The sequence below is a fragment of the Lepidochelys kempii genome, chromosome 17 (genome assembly GCF_965140285.1).
Source record: "Lepidochelys kempii isolate rLepKem1 chromosome 17, rLepKem1.hap1, whole genome shotgun sequence".
In the NCBI taxonomy this organism is placed as follows: Eukaryota; Metazoa; Chordata; order Testudines; family Cheloniidae; genus Lepidochelys; species Lepidochelys kempii.
Genome location: NC_136396.1, coordinates 6,039,910 through 6,065,608, shown reverse-complemented (window position 1 = coordinate 6,065,608; position 25,699 = coordinate 6,039,910). Strand labels below are relative to the sequence as shown.

The 25,699-nt window shown below is 43.7% G+C and overlaps 1 protein-coding gene across 1 annotated transcript in view; it reads left to right on the top strand.

Annotated features, from left to right (window-relative positions):
• The first annotated feature begins 728 nt into the window (after positions 1-728).
• The window catches only part of TBX4 (T-box transcription factor 4), a 51,744-nt gene continuing 26,773 nt past the window's right edge, over positions 729-25,699 (top strand). Inside the window, exons 1-4 of the mRNA XM_073315563.1 lie at positions 729-884; positions 4,485-4,579; positions 19,405-19,524; positions 21,867-22,014. Of these exons, the coding sequence (XP_073171664.1) occupies positions 729-884; positions 4,485-4,579; positions 19,405-19,524; positions 21,867-22,014 (519 nt within the window). The remainder of the gene's footprint in view (positions 885-4,484; positions 4,580-19,404; positions 19,525-21,866; positions 22,015-25,699) is intronic.

Here is a 25,699-nt window from a genome sequence, read left to right as displayed (position 1 = left end):
ACAGCTGAGCCAGCGGTAGAAAGCAGCGACCGGCCGCTCTGGGCTCCCGCGGCTCGATGGGGTTGTTTGTGGGACTGGGCCAAAGCTCTGGCCTGGGCCAGCTGCGGATACTCGTGATTTCCCAGCTGCAAATTAGCGCTGCCCTTGACTCGGCCCCCGGCTTCTCAGGCGATTTCAATTTGGCACCTGGGCGCACCAGGGCCCAGCGTTTCGGGCAAGGAAGGGGGCTGGGGGGCGCAGGCGGGAGTCGTGCTAGGCAGGGCCGCTCAGGTTAAGCCGAAGCAAAGCCGCGCGTTCAGACAGCGAGGTTGGGGCCGGGGCCGGGGCCGGGGCCGATCGCTGGGTTGCGAGGAACCGAGCGCTCCAGCCGGGACAGGCTGCAGGGCCGGTAGGAAATCCGCTGCAGTCGCGCTTTGAGCCAGGGCATGTCGGGGGTAGGCCCGATTCCGTGCTCGGGCAACCCCCCCTTCCCCCCAGTTTAAATCAACGGGAGCTTGGTCCCGATACACGCTGGTGGGACCGGTCTGTGTGTCCACGTGCTTGAAGGGCCGGATCCCGCAGGCAGAGTGGACGGGAACACAGTCTTTGAGCAATGTAGGCATCGGTCATGCGGGCTGGTCCGCTGAGACCCAGCGCTGCCCGCCCCGTCTGTTTACACTGAGCCCGTTCGCTTTTCTCCCACGCAAGCCGGCTTGGCACTAACCATGTGTGTCCCTGTCGAAAAGGAAATGCTCCAGGAGAAAGGCCTGTCTGAAACGGAAGAAGGGTTTCCAGCAGCCCAGACAGCTGGTCATGCAGAATCCGCAGCGGGCTCCCCGGTTCTTGGCGTGGCAGGAGTCAGCAGCACGCCGCTGAGCAGCCCGCAGGGCCAGGATCCGGAGCAGGTACGCACCCCCGTTTACACAACAGCCGGTATCTTCCTGTCTGTCCGCGCTGTGAATTGCATCCCGCCCCTGCTTGCCGGGCTTCCTTCCCACTCCCTTAACATCTGCAGATAGCACCAGCATCCCGAGCAGCTCGTCATCCCCAAGGGAATAAATTCCCTGTTCGCCCGAAATCTTCTTGCACCCAGGGATTGAGGGTTTTTATGAAATTCTTTGCTCTAAACTTCTAGGGCTGTTACCCGAGTACTCTACACGCGCTTTATGTGAAAGAAGCCATAACAGACAGAATTTACGGTCTCTGCCACAGATGCCAGGGTTTAAAAATGTTTTTCTCCGTTTTTTTTTAAATATTATTATTTTCTCCCCTTTTAACTTGCAAGCTCTCCCCGCCTGCTCTGGTTTTCTTGGAAGGACGTGTTTAAAGACGGCCACTCTGAAGAGTCCGTCTTTGCACAATCTACCCAAGCCTGCAGTTGCTATTTGCAATCAAAAATCAAGGTCAAGAGCGAATCAGAACCACCCCGGTTATCCAGAGTTCTCAGCAACAGGGTTTCCTTTGGAAAGGCTTTAATTTTTGTCTAGCTTTAGCTCCTACCTTTTTGACCCGTGCCCCTTATCCATCTGCATTGCTACAGAACCATAATTACGACCACGCTGATTTCAAATGCCAGATTATTGGGTGCCCGGGTACCTTTTTGTAACGCCACTCCAAAACCGTTATGCGGCTTGAGATTTTTGTACAATAATTAAATACAATTAAGCTCCTCCTGCCAAAAAGGCCTGACTGTAAATTAGATGGCATTCAATCATGCCTTCTGATTGACTCGGGGTATTTAGTGTGCTTTTTATAAAGTGTTGACAACTTTCCCATATCAGAATTATAACCTGTCAAGGGGGCGAGGAGGAAGCAGAAATGTAAAACGATTTCGTTTTAGCTACATGTTTAAGCTAGTTAAAAAAAAAACAACCCACCCCTTTGCTATATAATCATAAATGCATCAAGTAATAGTAATTATGCCTCGGGGCTTTTTAGCTCAATTTACCTCTGGTTTTCCTTCCAATCTCTGATCTCCAGCCAGGTGTTCAAAAGGGAAAATAGGCCCGTGAAAAGAAAGGGAATGTTGGCAATTAGTGATAGGTTCGAGAATACTCTCATTTGTAACAGGAAAAATCTGAACCTCTCAAGATGCTCGGCGTCTCCTTCGCAACACGAGCCAAGCACAGACGTGGGTTTGCTAAGAGCTGAAAAAGTGAGCGTGTGTCAGATGCACCGTTGATTCCATCCTAGGTTCCTCGCCTTTAGGTTTCACCCACCAAGGATGAAGCTTAGCGGGGTTAGCAAATAACCAGGGGATTCCAAGGAAGAATATGAACATCTAGGGCTTGATCCTGCACCCGTCCAAATCAAGGGGTGAAAGCTCCCACTGACCTAATGTTGAGTTCCTGCTACTTCAACCGGCTATCAAAAGATTTCCATTAACTCTCTTAAACAGGGAACAAACACCCAGCCCTATCTTGTATATAGTCCACATATGTAGGTATACAGCTTTCCAAACTTCCTAAATAGGCAGCTGAATAAACACGAGACCGGAGTTTCCTGCTGAGAAATTATGTCCACTAAAAGTGCGTGTGTCTATATAATATAATAAAAATAAGGGTTTTCATCTACTGCCCCACCTGACATCAGTGGGGGTTTTGCTATTGATTGCATTAGGAGCAGGCTGGGTCCCCCTATTTGTAACCGAACAGCACAAAACGTTTTCCAGTCCAGGCGGTTTTACTTTCAATTTTTCTTGCTGTTTACAAGGCTTTGACTAACCTGAATAGCACATACCCTACCTTAATTTTTTCTCAAAAAGAAAAGGAGGACTTGTGGCACCTTAGAGACTAACCAATTTATTAGAGCATAAGCTTTCGTGAGCTACAGCTCACTCTCTAATAAATTGGTTAGTCTCTAAGGTGCCACAAGTCCTCCTTTTCTTTTTGCGAATACAGACTAACACGGCTGTTACTCTGAAACCTGTCATTAATTTTTTCTTGCATTCTGGGCCTGATCCTGCTTCCACTGAAGTCAATGGCAAAACAAAATAAAGTTATAATATTTGGTTTGCAGCTGGTTTGAAGTGCACGGTTTTTACTATATTGGGATAATTTTTTGAGTCAGTGTTTAGGAGAAAAACATTAACTTTTAAAAAATTGAAATAAAAATGAATATAAATATGATACTGGAAATATGTTTCAGCAACACAATTATTCTATTCTTACATTTTATATTATTCTTTTTCTGGTGGATGCATTTATCTTTAGTTGTATTAGAACCTCCTTTTACAGTTCATTACTCGGATAATTCATATTTGTAAAATACTTTTTTATCGGTCATTCTGTAATCTCTACTTTCAAGGAAATACTGAATGAAGCCATGTAGGAGTAATGTAAAATAACCTAACCCCTGATAAAACTGTATTATCCAAAGTGTTTTTACATGGGACTGATCATATGAGAGTTTGTCTACATGGGGAGTTATTCCAGAATCGCTAATTCCTGATTGTATTTGGGAAGAAGAGCGTCTACAGGTGGAGTTAGTCCCTTATTCCAAATTCTCAGTCCACTTTGGAAATGGATTCTGCACATGGAGTTAATCTGGAATAATTCATCTGTTTTCCGTTCACACTTTCCTTTGTTATGGATTAATTTTCATGTATAGACAAGCCCTGAGTATTGTTAATTGTGTAAGTATTTGCAGGATCAGGCTGAGGCCCATAGCATGCAATGAGAAAGCCAAGGACATTGCAGGAGGATAATATATTATGTATAGCCATCATGTCATTTATTATTGATCTTGTTATAAAAATCGTGATCTATTAAATAACTTGCCACTAGGCTAGTAGAGCAGTGGCGTAAAGGACAATCCATTTAACTGTTTCTACTAATTTTAAAACTGTCTATTCTGAATAACTCTGGGGAGGAGGAATTGATTCCTTTTGACCTGAAAGTTATGCGTTCTGCTCATCTAAAAGTGAGTTGCCACCCTGGCAATTGCTGGCTTTTTATCAGCTAATTTAAAATATGCACTTAACAGATTAACATTTTCCGACAGAATTCTACCCTTTGGTGCTGCTTCCACACACACCCACCACGTTGCCGAAACATCCTATAGCAAAGTATGGTTCTGCATTTCATTTTATTTTTTGAGGACAAATATCTTTCTCACCTTGAACCGAGCGGACCGATAAAAGGTTGGATTTTTTGTTTTGTTTTGACCTGTCCCTCATCTGAAAAGGTTGAGCTTTACCTACTGATATACAGTTCTATTTGATAATATCAACAACTCTTAGACCCGGTACTCAGAAGTCTTTGGTTTTTGTTTTTTTTAATCTACTTGGCTGCAGTATCCTCGCTGGATGTGAAGCATTCTGCAATTCAGTTTGTTCCTCTTACTTTTTGGAAATAGGCAGTGGAATCTTTAGGGCCTACTCCTGCGCCTTTGCCTTTCCTTTCCAAAGATCATCAGCTCGCAGCTTTGCTCTGAGGGGAGGAATCCTAGACTGAGAATACTTTTGATGATGGTGGTTTTGTTTTTGTTGTTTTGATTCTTTTTAGACAATAGAAAACATCAAAGTCTATCTCCACGAGAAGGAACTATGGAAGAAGTTTCATGAAGCTGGCACCGAAATGATAATAACCAAAGCAGGCAGGTTGGTGAAAATGCATTTCACACCCTTAAAGTCTCTATTCTGTATTGAATGTCACAATTTGCCCACAGCAGAATCTTTCTAAGGGGGGAGACCTACTGCAAATGATTGAATTTTCAGAAAGTAGGCCTTGATTTAAGACTTCTGTAGAATTACTCACATACTCAAAGTTATGCACCCATGTTGGTACTTTGCTGAATACGGTCAGAAGTGAGCACGCAATTTAAGAAAAGCGAGTATATTGTCTTAGACTATATACTCTGGTCCTCTGATAAGTCTAGGTTAGTTTTAATTCTCTATGCTAATATTTCTTTTGATTATTCGTGTTTCTAAGACCTTCAGGACCATAGTGATGCCAGTTCTAGACGTGACAGTAATTCTTTCCTGAGCAAGAGATTACCTACTCTGTATAGAATAGTAGTAATGCTCTGTGGTACACTTGTGGAAGTAATAAAGCCTTTGCAAACTGAGACCTTGTTATAAACCACTGGTATCAAACCTTGGTTGAGTGGAGGGTTGAAGCTGCCATTTTGTGTGTATGGGCAGAGCCGTCCCTTGGGTAGGGCGAATTGGGGCCACTGCTCCTGGCCCCGTAGGCTGAAGCGATTGGCAAGCACGGTCAGTCCTGGAAGAGATGAATCTGTCACTTCCCTCCCTGGGCCCTGCACCCCCCTAGGGATGGCCCTGTGTGTGGGGATTGGCCAGGTGTGAGTAAGTATGGGTCTGCTTTAGATTGCCTGCCATTCCTTTGCATGAAATGCTATTCATGTGTCAGTAAGCTTGATTCCTGTTTTATTTTTGCTACCATCATCGTCATAATGGTGAGAGAGGGCTTAGTCCTGTGGAGTGCTTTCAACTCTCAGTGAAATCAGTGGGATTTGAGGAAGGTGGTTCCCATTGTGGTGTCATAATGGAATCTCACAGCCGTGAATGTGAGACTGGGGCCTTGCAGCCCATCAAACAAACTGTTCCACTAAAGTGAGATGCCCCGTGAAGTCAATGGAAAGGTTCTGGGGAATTGGATCAGGTTCTTGTGAAGGATTACCATCAAGATGTTTTTAAAACCCCTTTAATTTTCTTTAGTGCCACCCTTCTGTAGCAACTGGTGATTTCATATGACCGCACATTAGAGAATCATAAAGGTGTAAAGAAGAGCAACGGAAATAGTGTGAAATCACCAGGAAAAATGCCTTTCTAGTGGTAATGTTTCTTCTATGAAGCCTGATCTATAGCCCACTGAATTCAGTGGGAGGCTTTCTCTTGACTTCAGTGGATGCTAGATCAGGTCCATGGTTCACTCGGGCTAAATCTGGCTGTGAGATCCAGACTCCAGAGCTCTGCAGGGTACTAGTGTTCTGCTCTCAGCCCCTCCGGAAACGTGCACTGAATACGTCCTTATAGGCAGCCTTTCTGCCTTACTGCTCTCGAAGCACTTAAAGGGTTGCCCACTCTTCCTCATATCTCCCCCCCCCCCCCAAAAAAAAAAAAAAAAAAAGTGCTGCGCTCTCTCTATTGGCAGTGTTGCAAGATACACTAGACTCTATCCTTGGGGTAACAGAACCTATCCCACCAGGAAGACAAGGTGAAATTGGGTTTGTAAATCACTTCAAAGAAGCTGACTCATATAGAGTGGGTCAGCTCTATGACTCGGTCCTGCAGTTCTTATGTAGATAAGATTTCCCCCCCCCCCCCCCCCCGGGGATTGTAATTTGCTATATAAAGTCTTAGGGCTGGATCTTGAAGCCTTTATTCACATTCATACTTCTATTAATTTCAATGGGGTTGCTACTCGCATTAGAAACGGCTGAAGGATCAGGACTGCAAATACTGGGCCTGTAAATGGAGAGAGAAATTTTACCAAATTCTAGAAACTAAACATCCCAAATGTGTAGGTTATCTCTGTGTCAGTCTTAACTTAGATTGTTTAAACAAATCCATATGTCCAGGACCAAGTCTTGCATTCTTTGGGTGCTTAAAACTCCCAGTGAAATGATATTCATGCTTCACAGCTGCTCAGAGGGGACAGGGTGGCTCTGGTAATTGTCCCAGGGATGTGGAGCCTTTTCACTTATAGAAGACCAAGGCCAAATTCTCTGCTGGTGGAAAATCAGTGCAACTCCATCAAAGTCAATGGAACACTGCCAATTTATGCCAGCAGAGAATTTGGCCCTCAGCCTGAACCAGGACCTGTGTCAGTAGTGACTGATGATTCATTAACAAACCACATGAAATTCTGTTCTGAGTGGACAGTTACAATCAACTTCAGCCCAAATGGCAACTTTAATTCTCAGCAGTGAGGCCAAGGACTGAATAGGCCTTATTACTTGACTTCTGTCGAATACACCGAAGAATAATGCACCCATTGAGGCACTGACTTCAAAAGGTGATCCCTCCATGTCAAGGACGAGGCATGTTAGTTGGGAGATAGGGGTGAGTGTGTGTGTGTGGGGGGGGAGGGATTGCGTGTGTGTGTGAGCTTCCTCTACCAGCGCGTGTGACTCTTCTGCAGTAAGAGTGGCCATCAGTATCCTCTAGGCCTGTTACTCCGACAGCTCTCACCAGCGCTGAAAATAAAAATACCTGTAACGGTTCACAGAATAACTCGTCTTACAACAACTAAACATGCATGAAGTTAAGCCATGTGACGATCAGTCTGATTTAGTTGCACAGTTCACAACTGATCAGTGTCCAAAACCTTCTAGAAACAGAACCGCCCAGCAGCACAAGAGTAGACTTCAGTTCAATTCTTATTGAAAATCGTACTTCACCCAAACCATTTAAATACATAGTGATAATAAACCCACCCACTCTCCCCCAATGCCCCACTTTCAACATCAGAGTCTGTATCATCTTTTAAAAGAGGCCTTATACCAGGCTCTCTGTCTGTCTGCAAAAAATATAGGGCCAGTTGAGTGCAGACACAAATTATGGTCCTGATCCTGCAACAGACTGTGTGTGCGTGAAGGGAGGTGGGGTTCTACGCAGGCCCAGGGATGCACCCATGTGCACTCAACTGAAGGATCAGGTCTCTTAAATGTCTAACTATTTAATTTCAAAAGGAAAAAAAGGAGTCTGTTTTTTAAATTCTAAATTGCAAATGTAACTTTAATGACCAGTTATTTCAAAAGCGGGTAAAAAATAAGATCAAAGGGAGATCTTGTTCTAGGGTGATGGTGTAAAATAGGCATTCTCTAATTATAATCCAGACCCCGATAACTCAAGAGGAGTGTGTTTATTTCATTTGTTGTCAATCTGTATAACTCCACAGGCCAAGTCAACTATAAATTACCAGGAATTCAGGACTAAGAATTACTTTGGGGGATTATTACTCCCTCTTAGGACGTAGGAGACACTTGGAGGACACAGCGAGCTCAGTACTGAAATAGGAATGATGATGTTGCCAAGAAAGCTTGATTTATAAAGTGTAAACATCTTTAAAATGCACTCACTATCTTTTTAATGTTTGACTCTTTTATTGTGAGGGGGGGGAAGGAGATTCCTTTATATTAAAAGGATCATCAAAAGATAAAAAGTTTGTGAGCAAAGTTCCCTGAACTTTGTGCAAAACCATTCGCCTCCTTTGTACATAAAATAGCACAACTTTTCATGTTTCGTGTTTTGCGGGGTATGCAAATCAATACCTTTTGTCATGAAAGGTTTGTTCTTCTACGTAATTTGTATTGTCTTAAAGGAACACATTAAACATAACACAACAATTAAGAAGCCTGCCCTGCATTCCTTGCACACTTGCAATTCCCAGGCATTTTGGGTGTGTACAAATTCATGATTAGGCCTAAAGAAATGACAGAAATTTAAAGTAAAATTCATTGTCCTTTTTTTAATGTAAAAAATTCAAGATTTGCATTTTATTCAATGTAAAATTAGTATGTTTGACTGCACAGTGGGTCAAATGCTGCCCTTACATACACACAAGCCCACTGCCTTCAATGGCTTTCACCACAGTCCTGATCCTGCAAAGAGGAGCACTGAAGTGGAACACTGTACTTGCACGGAGACCCAGGGAACGCAAAGGGGATGTGGAGCAATCTGCCAAGGTGGTTCTTTTTGCAGCATTATGGCCTATTATTGTGCGTGAAATGATTTAAACCGGGTATTCAACTCTAAATGATAGCTTTAGATGTTCAGATGTATTGATACAATACAATTTTTCAGAAAGATAAAAGCACTTTTCCCAACAGAAAGATAATCCCAAACATTGTTGCCTTGAAAATAAGTGTGTGTGTGTTCCTCTTTCTTATATACACTTGCTCTACAGTATGTATCACCGTATGTACATTTTTAAAGGGTGCTGCAGATTAATACACTCATCTCTTAAGGCACTTACATTCTCTTTGTTTGTATTTAAGGCATGTAATAGTCACAAATTTAATATGAGGGAGCAATTTATACCCAAAGCAAATTGTACAACTTAATTATAAGTTGCTTTTCTTTTCTTTTCTGTCCCCAGGCTCTGTCCTGAATTAGGCTAGTCCTGTAGTTGTAGCTATCTTTGTGGCTCAAATCGGTTTCTGTCTCAATTCTCCAATGGGTTTGACCCTCCAAACCCTCATTCGTTCAAGTAGTCTTTATTCATGTGAGTAGTCCCATTGGTTTCAGGATTTCTTCTCCCCTTTCACCCTTTTCCAGATCTGTCTGTCCTCTAATTTTAGGGGTTTTTATCCCCCTGAGGCACTGATCTTTACAGTTCTTCCCGGTACCGTTCCATGGCCCAAGTGAATGGGCACACCATCACTCCATAGGCAGTGTTAAGACAGGTTTATTACTAATCAGCAGGGAATGCCAATCCGCAGAGCATCTGACCCCCTTCCTGTGGAGACCTAACTCTAAATTAATATGTCAATTTCTCTACAGTGACGAACATCCAAATGATTATGATGGGTTTGTAACCATGGGGTGGGGTTCAGACCACAACACCGTGTATAAATGGATACAGAGCCAGCCTCAATCTTTACTGTAACATCTCTTAAAAACTGCATGTGGATTGAGGGACATTTGTTTTAAGGTCCTCTAAGAACCTTCTTACAACATACTGCACAGAACAACTTTCACCCCAGTGTACGTGGAAAACTTGCAAACCTCTGTGTGATTTTTTTTTTTTTTTTTAGATTTTGGTTTGAGTGGCTTATTTCAGTTTAGCTTAAACGTGTTCACAATCGATTTAAGGTAAACTGAAATACCCCTGGTTTAAGGTTTGCACCAGTTTAACTAAATTGGTTTAAATTCACACTTTAGATTAAGCTGGTGAATTTTTGTTAAGATTTTCAGCTAGGAGATATGGATGCCCAGTTCCCATTAAAATGAAAGGGAATTGTGTGTCCAGAATCACTTCAGGCACTTTTGAAAAGTTCAGCCCAAAGCTTTATGTTTAAAAAAGCAAACCAGATCAGGTATGGAACGGGAACCATCCATTTAGAACTTGGAAATAAATTAGTAATTCAAAGAATGTTTGACCTACCGAGCCGTAAATTCAGAGTTCTGCAAATACCCTTTGTAGGTAAGATCTTGCTCCCAGTGAAATCAGTGGGAACGAAAGCAGGATCCAATCGCTTTTGGCTCTGTTGCTAGAGATGTCAACAACTCCAACAGGGAACATAGAGTTTCTTGAACTTGGAACAAGTCAGGGAAGTGAGGGACTAATATATTTGAGTCTCCCTTCTATTTTCTCTTAATGATTTGGGATGTTAATAGTTAAATATGTTTCCAAAGCATTTTCCGTTCACTTTTAGATCATTCTCATGTTAATAATCCCTGGCAGGGCCGGTCTCTAGTACCTGGACTGCGTGGTTGCCTTTGCCTTGAATGGCACAGAAGCTACAGATCCTCTCATGCTGGACCCATTAGGATCCAATCCATGTTGAGGAACTAAATCAAATACTGTAAGCCATCAGAGTAGTCAACATTATGGACCAGATCCATTTTTCCTCCTCCTAATGGCTCCTACAGAGGGTGTAACGCTAATGGAGTTCTACCAAGGAGAAAGTTGGCTTTCTTTAGAAGAACAGTTAAAATCATTAGGAACCAGCACAGAGTTGTTAACTGCCCTCATTCTTGTGCAATTTCTTTGAGTTACCTTTGTACTTTGCTCTTTATGCTTCAGAAAACTTAATCTAATTTTAGCTCATCCATCCTCCATTATGGTTTGGACCTTTATAAAGGAATGCTGGAAGCGTTTAAGCTTTCATGGGGGAAAATCAAACTGGAGGTAAAGCATCTTCTTGCAAGAAGTTTGTCTCCGTTTTAATTTGCTATGGGGCAAGAAGAGGAAATGATACTAGATCATTAAAGCAACTGCATAGTTAACCAAGTTCTCAGGAGTGTGAGAAACAATGTTTTATTTAAAACTTAGATGAGTTAGCCAGAAAAATTTAAATATAACCTCCCTTTGCCAAACTAGAAAAATTCCCTAACTGTCTGACCCCCTCGTCGTTGGGTCATGGTCCTGCCACCAGATAAATCTCTCCTATCTGTCCATAGACTGTGAGTTCAATGTTGCTTGTGTTAGTGACAGTGAATTTGGGGCTGAAAAATGAACTACTGATGAGAACTCCTGTTGAACCTGTATTGTTTGTTATTCTGAGGCAAGGATCTGGCATGGGCTAATCCAGCACTTCAAAGCTAACTGCTCTTACTTTGTATACAGAGCGTCATTGCGGAGTGGCGTGGGTGATAAGAGAAATAAGGGACTGGAGGGTTAGGATTCACTGGGAAAATGGGACCCTGTTGAAAAACTCTTTGATCTCTTCAAAGTATTTTCTGAAAGCAAGAATCTATCAAAAAGGAAATGCCATATAAAAAAAAAAACCTTAAAGAAATAGTTGACATGACCAAATTTGTATTAATTTACCCCTGGAAAACATTTTTAAAGATGCTTTATGTTGATATGGGAAATATTTGTCACAAAGGAGGGGAAAATAGAAGAATAAGGAAAGATTATTAAAAGATCTTCTTTTAAAGAAGAATTTGGTTCTTGAAGTATCTACCCACCATTAGTTTGTCTTCTGGACAATAAAGACTAAGTGTAAAATTTTCACAAGTGTCTAAGTCCTATTTTTTCAAAAGGCATGTGGGGCCAGATTTTCCCATCAATTGGAGTTAGGTGCTTTTCCCGCATGGGTGCTTTTGAAGACCCCACTAAGTACCCATCTGGCCTAAATACATTTGAAAATCCGGCACTTTAGACTCCTAAATCTTAGTGAGAATCCTTTTGAAAATGGCACTTAGGTGCTTTTGAACATTTTACCCAAATGCAAAGACTGATTTAAATGTTTAATGGCAACTGGGCTGTCTTGTGAACCAGCCTCTAATGGTGGTAGGGCCTAATCCTAACCCCACTGGAGTCAATGGTGTAAGACTCCCATTAACGTCAGTGGGCTTTGGATCAGGCCTTTGGCAAACAAATTAGTTCCTTGCAAAACTGCAAAATAAAAATTGGTGCTACCAGAACATCACGCAGTCAGGGTTAGACTTCATCTGCAGGCTTCAGGTCTCTTGCTTCCATTCCATCTTCTCAGCGGGGGTGAGAGGTGACGGCACTCCCTAATTGTACTACAACTTCCTGTTCACCAGGTCCCTGCAGGAGGTTAGAAAAGGAGGACATCTTTGCTCAAGAGCAGGCGAGCAGCGTCACTGAGGTGACACTCTGCCCTGAAAAGGAAGGTTAGATCAAGCCTCTTAGTGAGTAAAAAGGTCATTAAGAAGGGAGGGTGGCATAGAAGCCACTTCATGAGCCGGTCCAGCCCAAACCATCATCTGAAGTCCCTGGCTGAGAGACACATGCAGCTTCTTGGTATGTCCAGCCTCGGGAGCGAGTGTGCAAAGGACAGCCAGGCCTCGCATCAGTGTTTCCAGACGACTAGTTCTTGTAGCAGGACTGCTGCTTTAGGCCTGTGTGACTGGCACGCGAGGTTCCTCTTTTCTACCTCACCAGTAAGATACTGGTCCGCTGCAACTGTGCCCCTCCCATTTTAACATACATACGCTCCAGTCCCCAAAGCCCCATCTTCCAAACACGTATCCTTTTGGGATAGGGCCCGCACAGCTGAATAGATGCCGGGGTCACTGTTTGGTCCCACCGAACTTTTAAACTAGTACAGCTGCCTTAAAGGCTGGGACGTCCTGCCTTAGAGGAATGAGTTTGTCTCTGTCTCTCTCATCATTCTGCTGCATAACCAACCAACCAACCACACAATTAAACACCAATTAAAGTTTTGTATGAACTTCAGAAGTTTTGGCTTCACGTCAGTAACTGCTGCCTAGTAAAAGGGATTGGACTGTAAAAGAATAAATAAATAAACAAAGGACGCTTATTCTAACAGCTCATTTTAAAACAATTTGTGAGTATCATGTAGAGATAAAACGTGCATAGCACAAACTTAGCTAAGCAAAGGCTGCTTCGTTATCAGAGCACATAATTCACTAGCACGTCAGCTCTAAAGCTTGCGCGGGCTACAGAATTGTGCTGCTTGCTTATTTTTCTTGCTCTTACTGTTTTTGTTACATTTCATCTGTAGAGTGGCACAGGGAAGAATTTAGCTGGGGCCGTACTATTGCCCTGCCAACCTTTTCATGTGGGTTTTGCGCCCCCGCCAGCCCCCCACCCCATATTTAACTCCCCAAAGCAATGCACACTCTATTTTTGCTGTCTGCAGGCCTCTCCAAAGAACATCCATCTGCAGATTACTTGATGGCAATTAAGATAAAAAAAAGACAGTATTTTAACATAAGGTGCTGGACTCCCCCAGGGATAAGGCAGAAGATTATCTTTCTTCATCTTTCTTCATCTTTTCCGTGGAGGATGCCTATCTTATGTGAACATAAAAACAACTTTAATTCTTCATCACCAAGCTCTAATGACAGCGACAGTCCTTTCAAAGCAGGCACTTCTGCACATCTTGCCACTACTGCAAAATTTGTGGAGGGAAATAGGAATGTGCCTTTAAAATCCATTCCTAGAGCTGGGGAGAGTTTTGGAGGGATAGAGAGGAAGAACAATCACTACTGCACCAGGAAGACTAGACTGTCCCTTCTCAATGCGTATGGGGTAAGAATGCACCTGAGACACAAACAGGGTGTGAACATTCCCGAAGCCTGGAGCTGTTGGGATCTGGGACTTTATTCTGCCAATATAGAGAAGGAGGGCGGCAGTAGGGAGGTAGCTGAGATCCCAAAGTTCAGAGGTGTTGGCTCTGGGGTTTCGGTTCAGGGCCGTGGGTAGATCCCTTAGGCCCGAATGTGCTTTTGTGTTGGTTGTCATTCTGGCTGACACAGCAGGACTTGAACTGGGGACGTCTACAGCTAAACATGTGAGTCTTTACAGCTTGAACTAAAAAGCCATGTTTTGTAGCTCGGGGCTGTAACAGATCATGTCCTCTGGGGATCCTAAACAAAGGGAGATGCATAGTAAACACTGACCAGGGGGTTACACCCATTGCATGTTTTGCTTTCTTTAAAAAGTATAAAGGGGAACAAATCAGGTCAAGAAATCCAGGACTCCTATAACACACAGCCTTGGGGTAGGGGCTTGGCTTTCTCTACTGCTCTTCCTTCTCCTACCCAGCAGACAGGAGGGGATGCGGTGTGGGAAGGGAGCAGAGCTAAGAAAAAGTAACAGACCCATGAGAAAGCCGGAAGCCATCCCTAGGGAGCTAGATGCGTGGAAGGAGTCTCCTCCTTCGTCCCTGTAGCCCCACCACTGGCTTCCCAGACTACAGTTAGACTGTGACCCCTCCTAGGGCGGTCAGGGAGTCCACAGCTAGGGCAAAGCTGCTTAAAGCAGCACTAACTTTCTGCTATGTTTCTTGCCTGGGCTCTGTGGTTTCTACGGTGGTACATGCTATTTATCATGGCCAATCCCTGACACATTGCTGGCCCCACCTTGTTGCCTATGTGGATACTGTGCAGAGGACCATTTGGTGGCTGTGTGGAAAAGGGTCGGTAGATTTCTAAGTGACGGTGCGGTCCCAGCAGTCATCTCTGAGGGTAGTAAATGAGGTATTCTCACAGCAAGAGCAACCTCTTGAATCACGCAAGGTGAATGAGACTCTCAAGCCCTTGCAGTGTCCATTCCACTTTACCTGTTTTGCAACATACACGGTATTTGGTGTCTGCTTCCCTTCCTTACCCATCTCACTCCGAACTTTTCTGTATCTCTTTCTCTCCCTCGTATTTGGAGACAAGAGCAGTGGAAAGTTGGGGCTTTTTGAGGCCCAGGAGCATGGTGAAAGCCGGGGCAGCTGGAAAGCTTCGGATGTGACCATTCTCTCTATGCCAACTTTTCAAGGAGCTGCTTCGTAACAGCAGCAAACCGGCATGCGCTCTCTTCCTACGCCAGTGAAGAAGGGTCTTGGGCTCTGGAAGTCGCGGGGGGGGGGGGCCCACGTGCGACACGGTGCAAGATGCCTGACGTTTGGGACGGGCTTGGGAGGTAGCCCTGCAGTTGCTTCTGTTTCTGGAGCAATGATATTGACAACTGCCCTGGCCCTGGTCATGCAATGCCCTGGGATCTCCCTTTTAACGGGGCGCCTGTTCGAGGAAGCACTAGCTTAAACCAAAGTAATTAGCCTTGTACTGAACAGGCAGCCTGCAACAATGGCTGGAAGCTGTTTGGTTAATAGCTTTTAAAAAGGACATGAAGGCTCACAGGCGGAAAGAGACATTTGAACTGCACTTCCTTCAATGCACTGGGGCTGAGGCTCCTGCCCAGATCTTTGTGAAGTGCAGCAGCTAGGCAGTTCTGCCCATCCGGCTTCCTTTGGTGATTCCCTCCACCGCTTCCCAGCTACAGACTGTCGTATGGAGCAAAAATCATCTGTGTTTAGGGCAGATAGGCGTGATTGAGTTGGTCTGTGCACAAGACGGTGAGGACAGGGACTACTAATCCCGAGTCTGATGCTGATTCATTCTGTGGCCTCAGGCGAATTATAAATAGCCAGTTTATACAGTGCTGTAAATTCACAAAGCATTTCACCTCTCTCTCTCAGGTCCCCCATCTGTACGCTGTGTGGGGCAGAAACCGACCTTTTGTTCTGTGTTTGCTCAGCACAGAGTACAATGCGTTCCTGGCCCACAGGGCTTCAGTAATATGCATAATAAGCAGGAATAGAACTACTTAATAAGTAACTACTTAATAACTACATAATGAGCAGGAATAGAACTCCCTTCTTCAAGGAAGGTGTTCCTGAGGATTAATTACTGCATCTCATCTGCAGACTGAGCTAGGAAGGAGTCCCAATGAAGACAAGGATCCTGTATATGCATTGCCCATTGGGCTCCTGTTTGTAAATGGTTTTCAAACTCTGAAGCACTTCCGAAGTGCGAAATACAGTATGATTGAGGGGTCCAGTATGGGTTAAAATAATAATCTGTCTGTATCTTCATCCAGATCTCAAACCAAATCCAGCCTGAGCCTTTTTCAGCAGTTGGGAAAAGTGTGATCAACGTTGTGTGTGTATCTGTGTGTGTGTGTGGCTGTCGAGCAGCTCCTGGTTTCAGATGGGACAGGAGCTGAAAGTAACGTACAGCGAGCGATTCCTCGCCCAGGCAAAATGGAAGAGTTCCAGAAAAGAATCTCTCGACAACGCCAGACTTGCTACACGTCAACGGAGCTACTCTCAGTCATAAGCTCAGTGTTCAGCCATAACTGTTTGCAGGATCAAGCCCTCAACCAAATCTCGCCGGGCAGAAATCTCGGCGATGCATGCAAACTTTTGGATGCTTACCAAGACTTGCTAGTGGACTACATAGCCTCACTGTGAGAGCGTGTGCTCTGCACACAGGCCTCTCGATGTGCTTCCCCTTCGTTTTCGCTCAAATTGACCATCCAGGTAAGAGCCTGGGCAACACTACACAACACGGACACACTCTCTCTTTAACTCCGGAACCAAAAGACGATTGCAGTTTCGGGCCCAGCTCCCCCATTTGTCGGGTATCCTCACCAGAAACACATGACCCATGCTTGTATCCTATTGCACAGAGACGTTTACTAGCTGGACTTTGCCAAGGGGTTGAGAGAGTTTTCATTAAGAAAATTAAAGTGACACGTCCCTGGACAGCATGTTAGTTGCATATTTTTTTAATGCCAAAATGCAGCAGCTAATAATGAGGATGAAATGCCCATGCAGGGCCAGAACTAAGCACTGAGCCTCAATGCTTTCCCTGGAAACAAACGCTGAGAGTTGGCAGATGCCACCGTGGCTCAATCTGTTGACTTGCCAAGTGTAATGCTACCACTGCTAGATACTGAACGGTTTGCAAGTTAAGCAACACCTTCAATCAGATGTGCGTTCCCATTTGTTATCCTTCAGGAATTTCAGCTGTGTATATTATAGTAGTACTTCGCCTCTTTGTATTTATTTTAGAGGGCTATACTAAAGAACATTATAAACTCCGGCATGTCTACGCTATATGAACTCCATATGCTGAAGCTTAATTTTAAATGCCATTAAAAAAGCACTTAACATTTACAGTAGATCAGTCTGGCTACTTTAGCAGCTTGGCTGTAGTACAGTATGTGAAATGATTGGGGAAGAAAGAACTTCAGAAGCTACAGGTTATTTAAAAAAAAACAACCACCCCGACTTCTACAGAATCCTTTACTGGTACATCTCAATAACTGTCCAAAATCCTATTTTCTAATTTTTCTTAATGTCCATTTTTTCTTTCATTTCCTTTTTAAATGCAATTTTAAGACCTAATTTAAAAAAAAAAATCTTGGCATTCGGCTTGGATTCCTTGTGTAATTTTTTTACGGTGTGAATTGGGCTGTGTTCACAACCTGAAACGTCCTACTGTATTTATACAGGTGCTTACCTGTGTGAGGACAAAGTTAAGAGGAGTGCAGAGTTTATGAATGAAAATCAAATATGGACATTGGTAAACCACCCCTGTTTAGTCCCAGCTAAATACATCATAAATATCTGGAATTTATGCAGGGTGTTAAAAGAGTCAATTCAAATGAATCCTAACAGGGTCCATTTTGTTGCCTTCTCCTGGAGCAGTTACAAAATGGTGGCAAAGACAGTAACTACCGCTCATCTGACAGGCCCAGATTGTTCAGCGGTCCCTAGCACTCGTCACTTTCCTTGGCCACACATACAGCGATCCCTTTTAGTGGCGGGAAGAAACGTGTTCATTAAAAAGAGAAAAGGGGGAGAAAAGAGTTTAAAATCTCGGGTCTATCCGAGTGTGGGGGAGGGCTCTTTCTGCCAGGCCAAGCTATTAATCCAGATTAAACTCTCATTTAAATTGCTAGACATTTTGACAGAGTAATGATGTCAGGATTTGCCCCGTTGTTGCTAACGATGGTTGTGACAATGCTGCCTCAGGATATAGATATTTTCATCTGCTTTGCCCGTTTTTTTCCTAGTACAAATGAGCCGTCCCGGCATGTTGATGTATTGGATTGTTCCGTCTTCTTGCTTAAAGACCGTGATGAGCCAGTTTGCGCAAGTAACTTGTTTTTATTGGCTGGGGAGAGGCTTGGTAATATGGAGCCAACAGAAAAGCTACTCATAAGATTGAAGATGCATGGTCCTGCAAACCCGTACTGCTTACTTGGTGTTTAGTCCCCTGGAAACCAGTGGAAGTACTCGCATGGATCAAAGCTACCCACACCAGCAAGGGTTGCAAGCGCTTACACTGTGACTGTATGAAGTAATTTCCCTGTCACATCTAGCTGTTGTTTGTTTTCACACTGTAAATACTGCTCAGTAATGTAACGTCTTCGGGAGAGAGTTTTCTGCTTGTGTAAACTGGCACAACTCCACTGGCTACAACGGTGCTGCGCCAACTGACCCTAGCAGAGAATTTGAGTCAGACGCTCCATTCTTGAACAGTATTTGCCGTATTCAGTTAATGCACAGTAAAGTCAATGGAGCTGCATCTGTTTACATCAGCATAGACTTTGACCCTTAATCTGCTCCTCTCCGTTGGAGAGAGGAAACCTGGGGTCTCTGAGGCAGGGCTCTATATTGGGTCAATATCGATTAGTAACACTTTTTTCCCCCCCTGCCATCTCAGGTAAGTTTTTCACCATAGTCGTCGTATTTATTATTTGTATTACCATCACACCTAGGAGCCCTGTCATGGAACATGACCCCATTGTATTAGGTGCTGCACAAACATACTCTCGCTGTCTAATGGCTGGATGTTCATAATTTCTGATCAAAGTTCAGAACTGGGTGTGTAGGAGTTTTCCCAAGAGAACTTGTCTCCTTTACGTTGTTAACCTGACCGTGGGAGGCAGAGATTCCTTCACTGGGGGAGTGTAGTGTGCAGTGTAAGATAGTTCCTTTACCTCTTTCAGACCCATAGTCACCAGCACTCATGCTTTGTGTTCCCTCTGGAAGGCACTAGGCCAACCAGAGTCATTCCCAGATGATCCTGAGTAGCTTTTAAAATCAAATCAGTGAATACCCCAGTTTTTTAGGATGAAAATCACCTTCAGGCAGAGGGTCTGTACAAGGCCCAATGCACCGATGAATAAAGGCCCACTCACTGCCCTGAGCATGCATGAGGGATTAAATTCTGAAAAATGGTCAATGCAAGGCCTGCACCCCATGTAAGTCCCCCTTTTGCTCTGTTATGAGGAAGGGGAACGTAAGTGGCGCACAGACCTCATGTTCGCTCTCCACAGGGATGAATGTCATTCAAATGCCTTAAGTGACACTTAAGTGGTACGTAGTCTTTAGGGTGAATTTCACTTTAGACTTTCACTGGAACCTCCTTTTGGGGCTCCTCTCTGCTGTTCCGTTATTTTGTACTATGTGTTAAGTTACGCACTAACGTATTAACCCTTTGCTTTTCATAAGGAGGATGTTTCCTAGCTACAAAATTAAGGTAACCGGGATGAACCCCAAGACCAAGTACATCCTGCTGATTGACATTGTCCCAGCTGATGATCACCGGTACAAATTTTGTGACAACAAATGGTAAGAGACTATTTGGTTTTTTTTCCTTGGGTTACCAAAAGAGAAGTATTCATATCTGTGTCAACTGTTTGCAATAAGCACTGAGGAGATGGTCGATAAGGACCTTCATGGGGACAAAATACCAGATACCAAAGTGCTATTTAACCTAGCCAGGAAAGGCAGAACAAGAATCAATGGCTGGAACTTAAAGCCAGACAAATTCAAATTAGAAACAAGGTACAAGTTTTTTAATAGCGAGGGCAATTAACCAGCGAACAAGCTACTAAGGGAAATGGTGGAGTCTCCATCACTTAATATTTTCATATTAAGCCTGGATGCTTTTCTAGAGGATATGCTTTAGTCGGACACAATGGGGCCAATCCAGGGGTAACGGCATGAAAGTCTACAGCCTGTCATATACAGTTTAGACTAGACGATGTAGTGGTCCTTCTGGCCTTAAAAAATTATGTATCTATGAGGCCTTAGATTTGCAGTGGGTTGAGTGTTGACCATTTCTTCTCTAATTATATTTCTTCTGTGGGAAAGAGCCACAAAGCCACCAGGTGAAGATCTGTGGGCAGACCAGATGAATCTCTCTCATTTATCCAAACTGGTGCGACTTTTCTTGACCTCACCTACTAGTCCCAATAGGTTGATGCTGGCGGTTGATGGTGGCCATCTTGGATTTATGTCTTTTGAGCAAAAATACTTCTTGTCACTCTCGAGATGTCATTGTCTGTTGGAAATATCATATGTGTTTTAAAATAAATAAATTGATAACAAACCCACCACCACCAGAGTGTTCTTGAAGTGCCCGCTCTCCTTTCCTGTTGCCATTTTTGAAACACAGGAGCAGTAGGGATCTTGCAGTTCTTGTGGTGGTAAGGTCCCGTGGGAATTGAGGCCTACCCCAGGTTGGAAGTCACAGCCCCTAGAGGTTGGATAGTTAAAATATGGGACGACTTTGTGGTCTCAGAAAGAGAGAGGACAAGCGGAATTGGTCATCCAGTGTAGCCCAGTTCTGGAGCTATTTTTATTCCCCCCTCCTCCCTCCTTTTTTGCTTTCTCTCTCTCCTCTCACCCTCTCTCAATGAGAGCAAGATTACTCAGCAGGAAAGGCAGGTTTAATATCGACTTTCCTGCCCATGGGAATCTCGTGCATCTTGTCACCTGAAAATCTCTCCTTGCTGAAAATATGCTGTGCCCTTCCCAGGACCCTCCTGCTTTCTCTGTGTGGAACTTCATCTGTTCCACTAAGTGTCAGCATTGCTTCTAAGTCAATGGCAAAACTCCCATTGACTTTGAAGGGAACGGAATTGACCTCTTCATAGTGATATCCCATACAAATGTAATCTACATGCACATTTTAGGGCATTGTTCTAGTTTTTTTAATTGTCTTTGAGCTAATGCTGGTTTCTGGAGTCCTTGTAGGATGGGAGCGGTATTCACCGGGAACCTTACGCAACCCAGGGCAAATTCTTTGCTTTAGCCATTAAGTCCTAGATGATGTTAACTCTCTTAATTTAACTTTGGCCGTCACTAGAACTGTTTTCCCTTTCCATTTGTTATTGCTGTTGGAAAGGCTCTGCTGTTTTTGGTAATACTCCTCTTACTGGTGTTTTATAGCATAAGAACAATACACAGCAAGGGGAGAGTTGCTGTGACATGCTGTATTAGAGCATTAAATCCATGAAAACTAATGGAACTTTTGATGTGTGAACAAAGGTGGCTGGCGGGGGGGGGATGGGAGGACAAATCTGCGTCCCAGCCGCAGCCTGAGAACTGGGCTTCCACAGGGGCTGGAGGGGAAGGAGTCACTTCCCAAGAGCTTCTACCAAGCTGGCATTCCAGCCTTAGGAGCTACAGTAGCCTCTGCACTTGTTGTAGCCCTGCTACCTGGATCCAGCCTTGGATTTGCCCCCTTCACTCTTTCCCCAAATGCCTTCCACCCCAGAGTGATGCTGGATCCTGCCTCTCTGCACAGTGGAGCCATGCGGAGACCTCTGAGTGGCAAAGACAGGACTTGCCCGTAGCCAGTTCTCATACGGCTGCCGTGTAGTATCACTCCTACAATACTATGTGTCCAGGTAAAACCCTGGCCAGGCAATGAGAACTGCAAAAATGAGAAAAGAGGTCTGTGTTCCTTGCCCCACTTTTTGCTTCATCCTTCCCAGACCCACGAAACAGCAACAGCATCCTAAATTTCTTGCGTTTCTCCAGCTGGCCACCCGGTCTGGTCCAAATCCATCTTAGAATACAAAGCTCAGGATTTGTAAGAGGGTTACCATGTTCAGTTAGGTAATGAATTGCTCTGAAGTGCTAATTGGCCAGGAAGACGTAACCCATGAGTGCCTTGTTCACAGGATGGTGGCCGGGAAAGCGGAGCCCGCAATGCCCGGGCGGTTATACGTTCATCCGGACTCGCCTGCCACGGGAGCTCACTGGATGCGGCAGCTGGTGTCATTTCAGAAGCTAAAGCTCACTAACAATCACCTCGATCCGTTCGGACACGTAAGTTCTGGAAATGTTATTGCCAGAGGTGGGCGCAAGCCCTAGTTTGCATGAGAGTCTGAACTTCCTCAGATTTCAAGCTGGCTTGGCTCTGGGGCTCCACTTAGGAGTGGCCTCTAATTCATTAATTTTTTTATAATTATTAGTAGCATTTCCTTTATTCTATTAGGTAACTGAGAATGAGGATGTTGTAATGATACCAGATCAAGCACTCCCCACTAACTGCTTTAGTGCCTTGCACTGGCCTCTTGAAGTGCCGTGTGTGACTTGTTCAGTTATTCATCTGCGTAGCGCTATTGGGCTTCTACTCTCCGCTATGGAATTTTCAAGTCAGTGGTTTCAGATGTTTCAGCCAAAGCCTTTGATGCGTACGGTATGCAGAGTACTCAGAAACAGGTTACATAAGATCGTCATTTTCCAAGCTGGCTTCGGCACTCCTATAAAAGATGGAGTGGTTTATTTGGAAACTCTTAATTCCTGTGTATTGCAGATGTCGGACTGGGAAGTATACTGTTATCGACCACAATACATTTAATAGCTTAGAACACTGGCCTTTCCAGACTGCCAGCCATGTGTGCGCCCGCGTAGGTAAATACAACATACTGACTAGTCTAGTTTTCACTTTGCAAGTTGAAGGACACGTACAAATAAACAACATTGACTCGAACTAGTAAGGTTAGATTTTTAGGATTTGTAGAATTCTTTTAATTTCAGTGGTCTCAGGCACTTAGCAATGCAGGTCCGAGCATTTGCTTTGCATAATAACACATGATTTTTACCTGCTGCTCCTTGAAATGCTGGTGGTGTTGGGAGGGGCAGTGTGGGGGATGCCGATAGGCTTGCAAAGTGAAGGGGAAGTGGACCTGTCTTGATCAAACTGAGCATTTAGCCATATGCTAAACGGCAGAGCTTCAGCTGGGGTAAACGGTCATAGCGTCACAATCATAAGCTATGCACAATGTTAATTGTATAAACTACATCACACAAGGATCTGCCCCGAAGGGTTAAATCCTGGCCCCAAGGCGTAACTCTGTTCCCATTTAAGTCAATAAGAGTTTTGCCATTAACTTCAATGGGTGCAGAGACTAATGCTAATGCTTTGCATTTCAGAGCATCCTATGGTGAGGAAAAAAACCAAACAGCCTGCCCCCACCCCAAAATCAAGTTCTCTTATTAATATAGTTGTCCTGAAATATACAAAAGTTACAACTCACTTGGAGAGAGAAATGACTTTTAAACATACTGATCTGGGGGTCTTTCCCAAAGCCCGTTGAAGTCAACAGCAGCCTTTCCAATGACTTCAGTGCATTTGGATCAGATCTATGGCATGCAAGATTTCAACAGAACCTAACGAAGCTCTTTGTGCAGTCAAATTTTGCACATTTCCCTGAGTGGCTGGAGCAGAAATAAGGGTTGCTGATGGGACACTCTGCATAGGGAGATTGTATAAGTCAAATAGTAACACAATAAAATTCTAAAACAAAACAAAACCCTGAATAAGCAAATCCACTTTGCATTAACATAGGGAAAGCAGAATGCTGTAAGTCCCCAAAATAGTGCAGATCCAGTAATTTTAGGGTCTGTCCAGAATTTTTGATGCCTTTTATGACTTTATGCAAATTCGAACTATCTTCCCATTTCTAAATTTCAATGCTGCAAAGATCCCAGCCATCACAATGTGATGCCTTGATAACCCAGCTTTACAGAAAACAGTCAAGCAAAGTTGGGAACTTGACCCCCTTCTCCAACCTATTGACCCCAATGAAATGTGTGTGAACTTCAAAGACTAATCAGGACCATTTAAATGCTTACATTATTAAGCGCAGGCTTTCTCCCCCCCCACTCTTTTTTTTTTTTTAGGGAAAAAAACACCATGGAAATTAAATGCAAGCAACTATGCTAAAGATTGCATGGCTAAAAATGTCATCTTTGGAAAATGCCAAAATTAAGATCTCAGTGGCAGCAGTAACTTGACAGCTTTGCACACATCACATTTTTTATCCCGCCCCCTGGTTAACTGTGTATTTTAATGTATTACTGTTTATGTTGTAAAATGCATACTGTCAAACTTACAGGACGTTCACTGTGGTCATAAAAAAAAACCCCAGGATATCTAGTGTTACTGTTGGAACGTTCAGCATCTGTTTTTCCTGACCTTTTTTTTTTTTTTTGGTCATTTTTAACTGTGCAATTTATTTAACAGACTGAGTTGGTGATTTTTTTTAAAATTTTTTCACCCATTTATTAAACGTTTTGTTTGTCACTCTGAGCACACGTTCATAATAGGAAGGGGACTCTGTTTAGATTCTCTGGGTCAGATCCTCAGCTAGTGTATGTTGTCGTAGTGCCATTGACTACAATCACGATCAACACCAGCTCAGGATTTGGCCCTCTCGCCTCATGTAATCTGTCCTCTAAGACTGCCCTTTTATCTATGATTTTAGTACAGTGTACGCTCAAGAAAAATGCCAGGAGTAAAATTTTCAAAGGTGCCTAGGTCCCATTTTCAAAAGCCTCTAAATCCCAGTGGGACTTAGGCACTTAAGAACTTTAAATCACTTTTGAAAATAGGATTTAGGTGCTTTAGAGATTTTTAATTGTTTTTTATATGCATATGAAGGAAGGCAGGACCATGTACTGGGCTAGTCAGACTTTTCCTAGCAATGCAGGATATTTCATTGCATTTGTTACACCATCACTGACACTTCACAGGGCTTGTCTACACCAGGAGCTATTCTGAAATAGTGATTCCTGATTAACTCCAGGTGCGCGCGCTCCTATTCCAGAATAAAAGTGCTGTATTCCAAATTAACGTACTCGGGTTAATCTGCTTTGAATTCACAGCCTATTTTATCCCAGCTTAATTGGTACCGTTACAGACCAACCTTTAGAGTATAAGCTCTTCAGGGCAGAGGCAGTGACTTTGTGTGTGTTTGTACAGTCCCTAGCACAACATAGGCACCAGTTTTGACTGGGGTCAAGGGATACTACTGCTATGTATAAATTAATAATAATCACTTTTAATTTCTAGGAGTTTGTCTCTAAGTATTCGCAAACTCTCTCTTTATGCTCCCTAAAAACAGGTCATAAAACCCACACTGCTTGTTTGCCTTCTATTCCTGCTCTATAAGGCTAGCTGCCATTTCCTTTTGATTTTCCGAAAACCTCAAAACCACTGCGGGCCTTTTTCCTCATGCTGCAGTTACTTTCCTTTTTGGTGCACAGAGAGTGACCCAGGAAGAGGCCTCAACAGCAGCCCACTTTGGCACTGTTAGTTCAAGGGAAACGGCTAGTGCCAACCAGGTGTGTAAACATAGGGTTTCTTACCGTCCCACCAAATCTCCGCACATGGAGAGTGAACTGTTAAGTGAGCAATCCTAAAGGCCCTGCACTGTTTGCTGCAGAATCTCTGTTACAGGGCTATTGTACCCCGCTCTAAACTGCAGCTTTTTTTTGTGTGTAAGTAATCCCTTTATAACATGCTTTGACATGCAGAACTTTTCTAGACTCCTTGCAGACAACGACGGCTGTCTGAGGGGGAGGCAGGAAGTTACTGCAAAATAGCTCTGCTTTTAACTACTCCATTTCTGCATTCACCTTTTTTTGGCAAACGCATCCTTTGGAAAAAATGTCTTTACAACTCCCCTGTCTATGCACGTCACAGCTAAGTTTTGGGGGGTGTTTT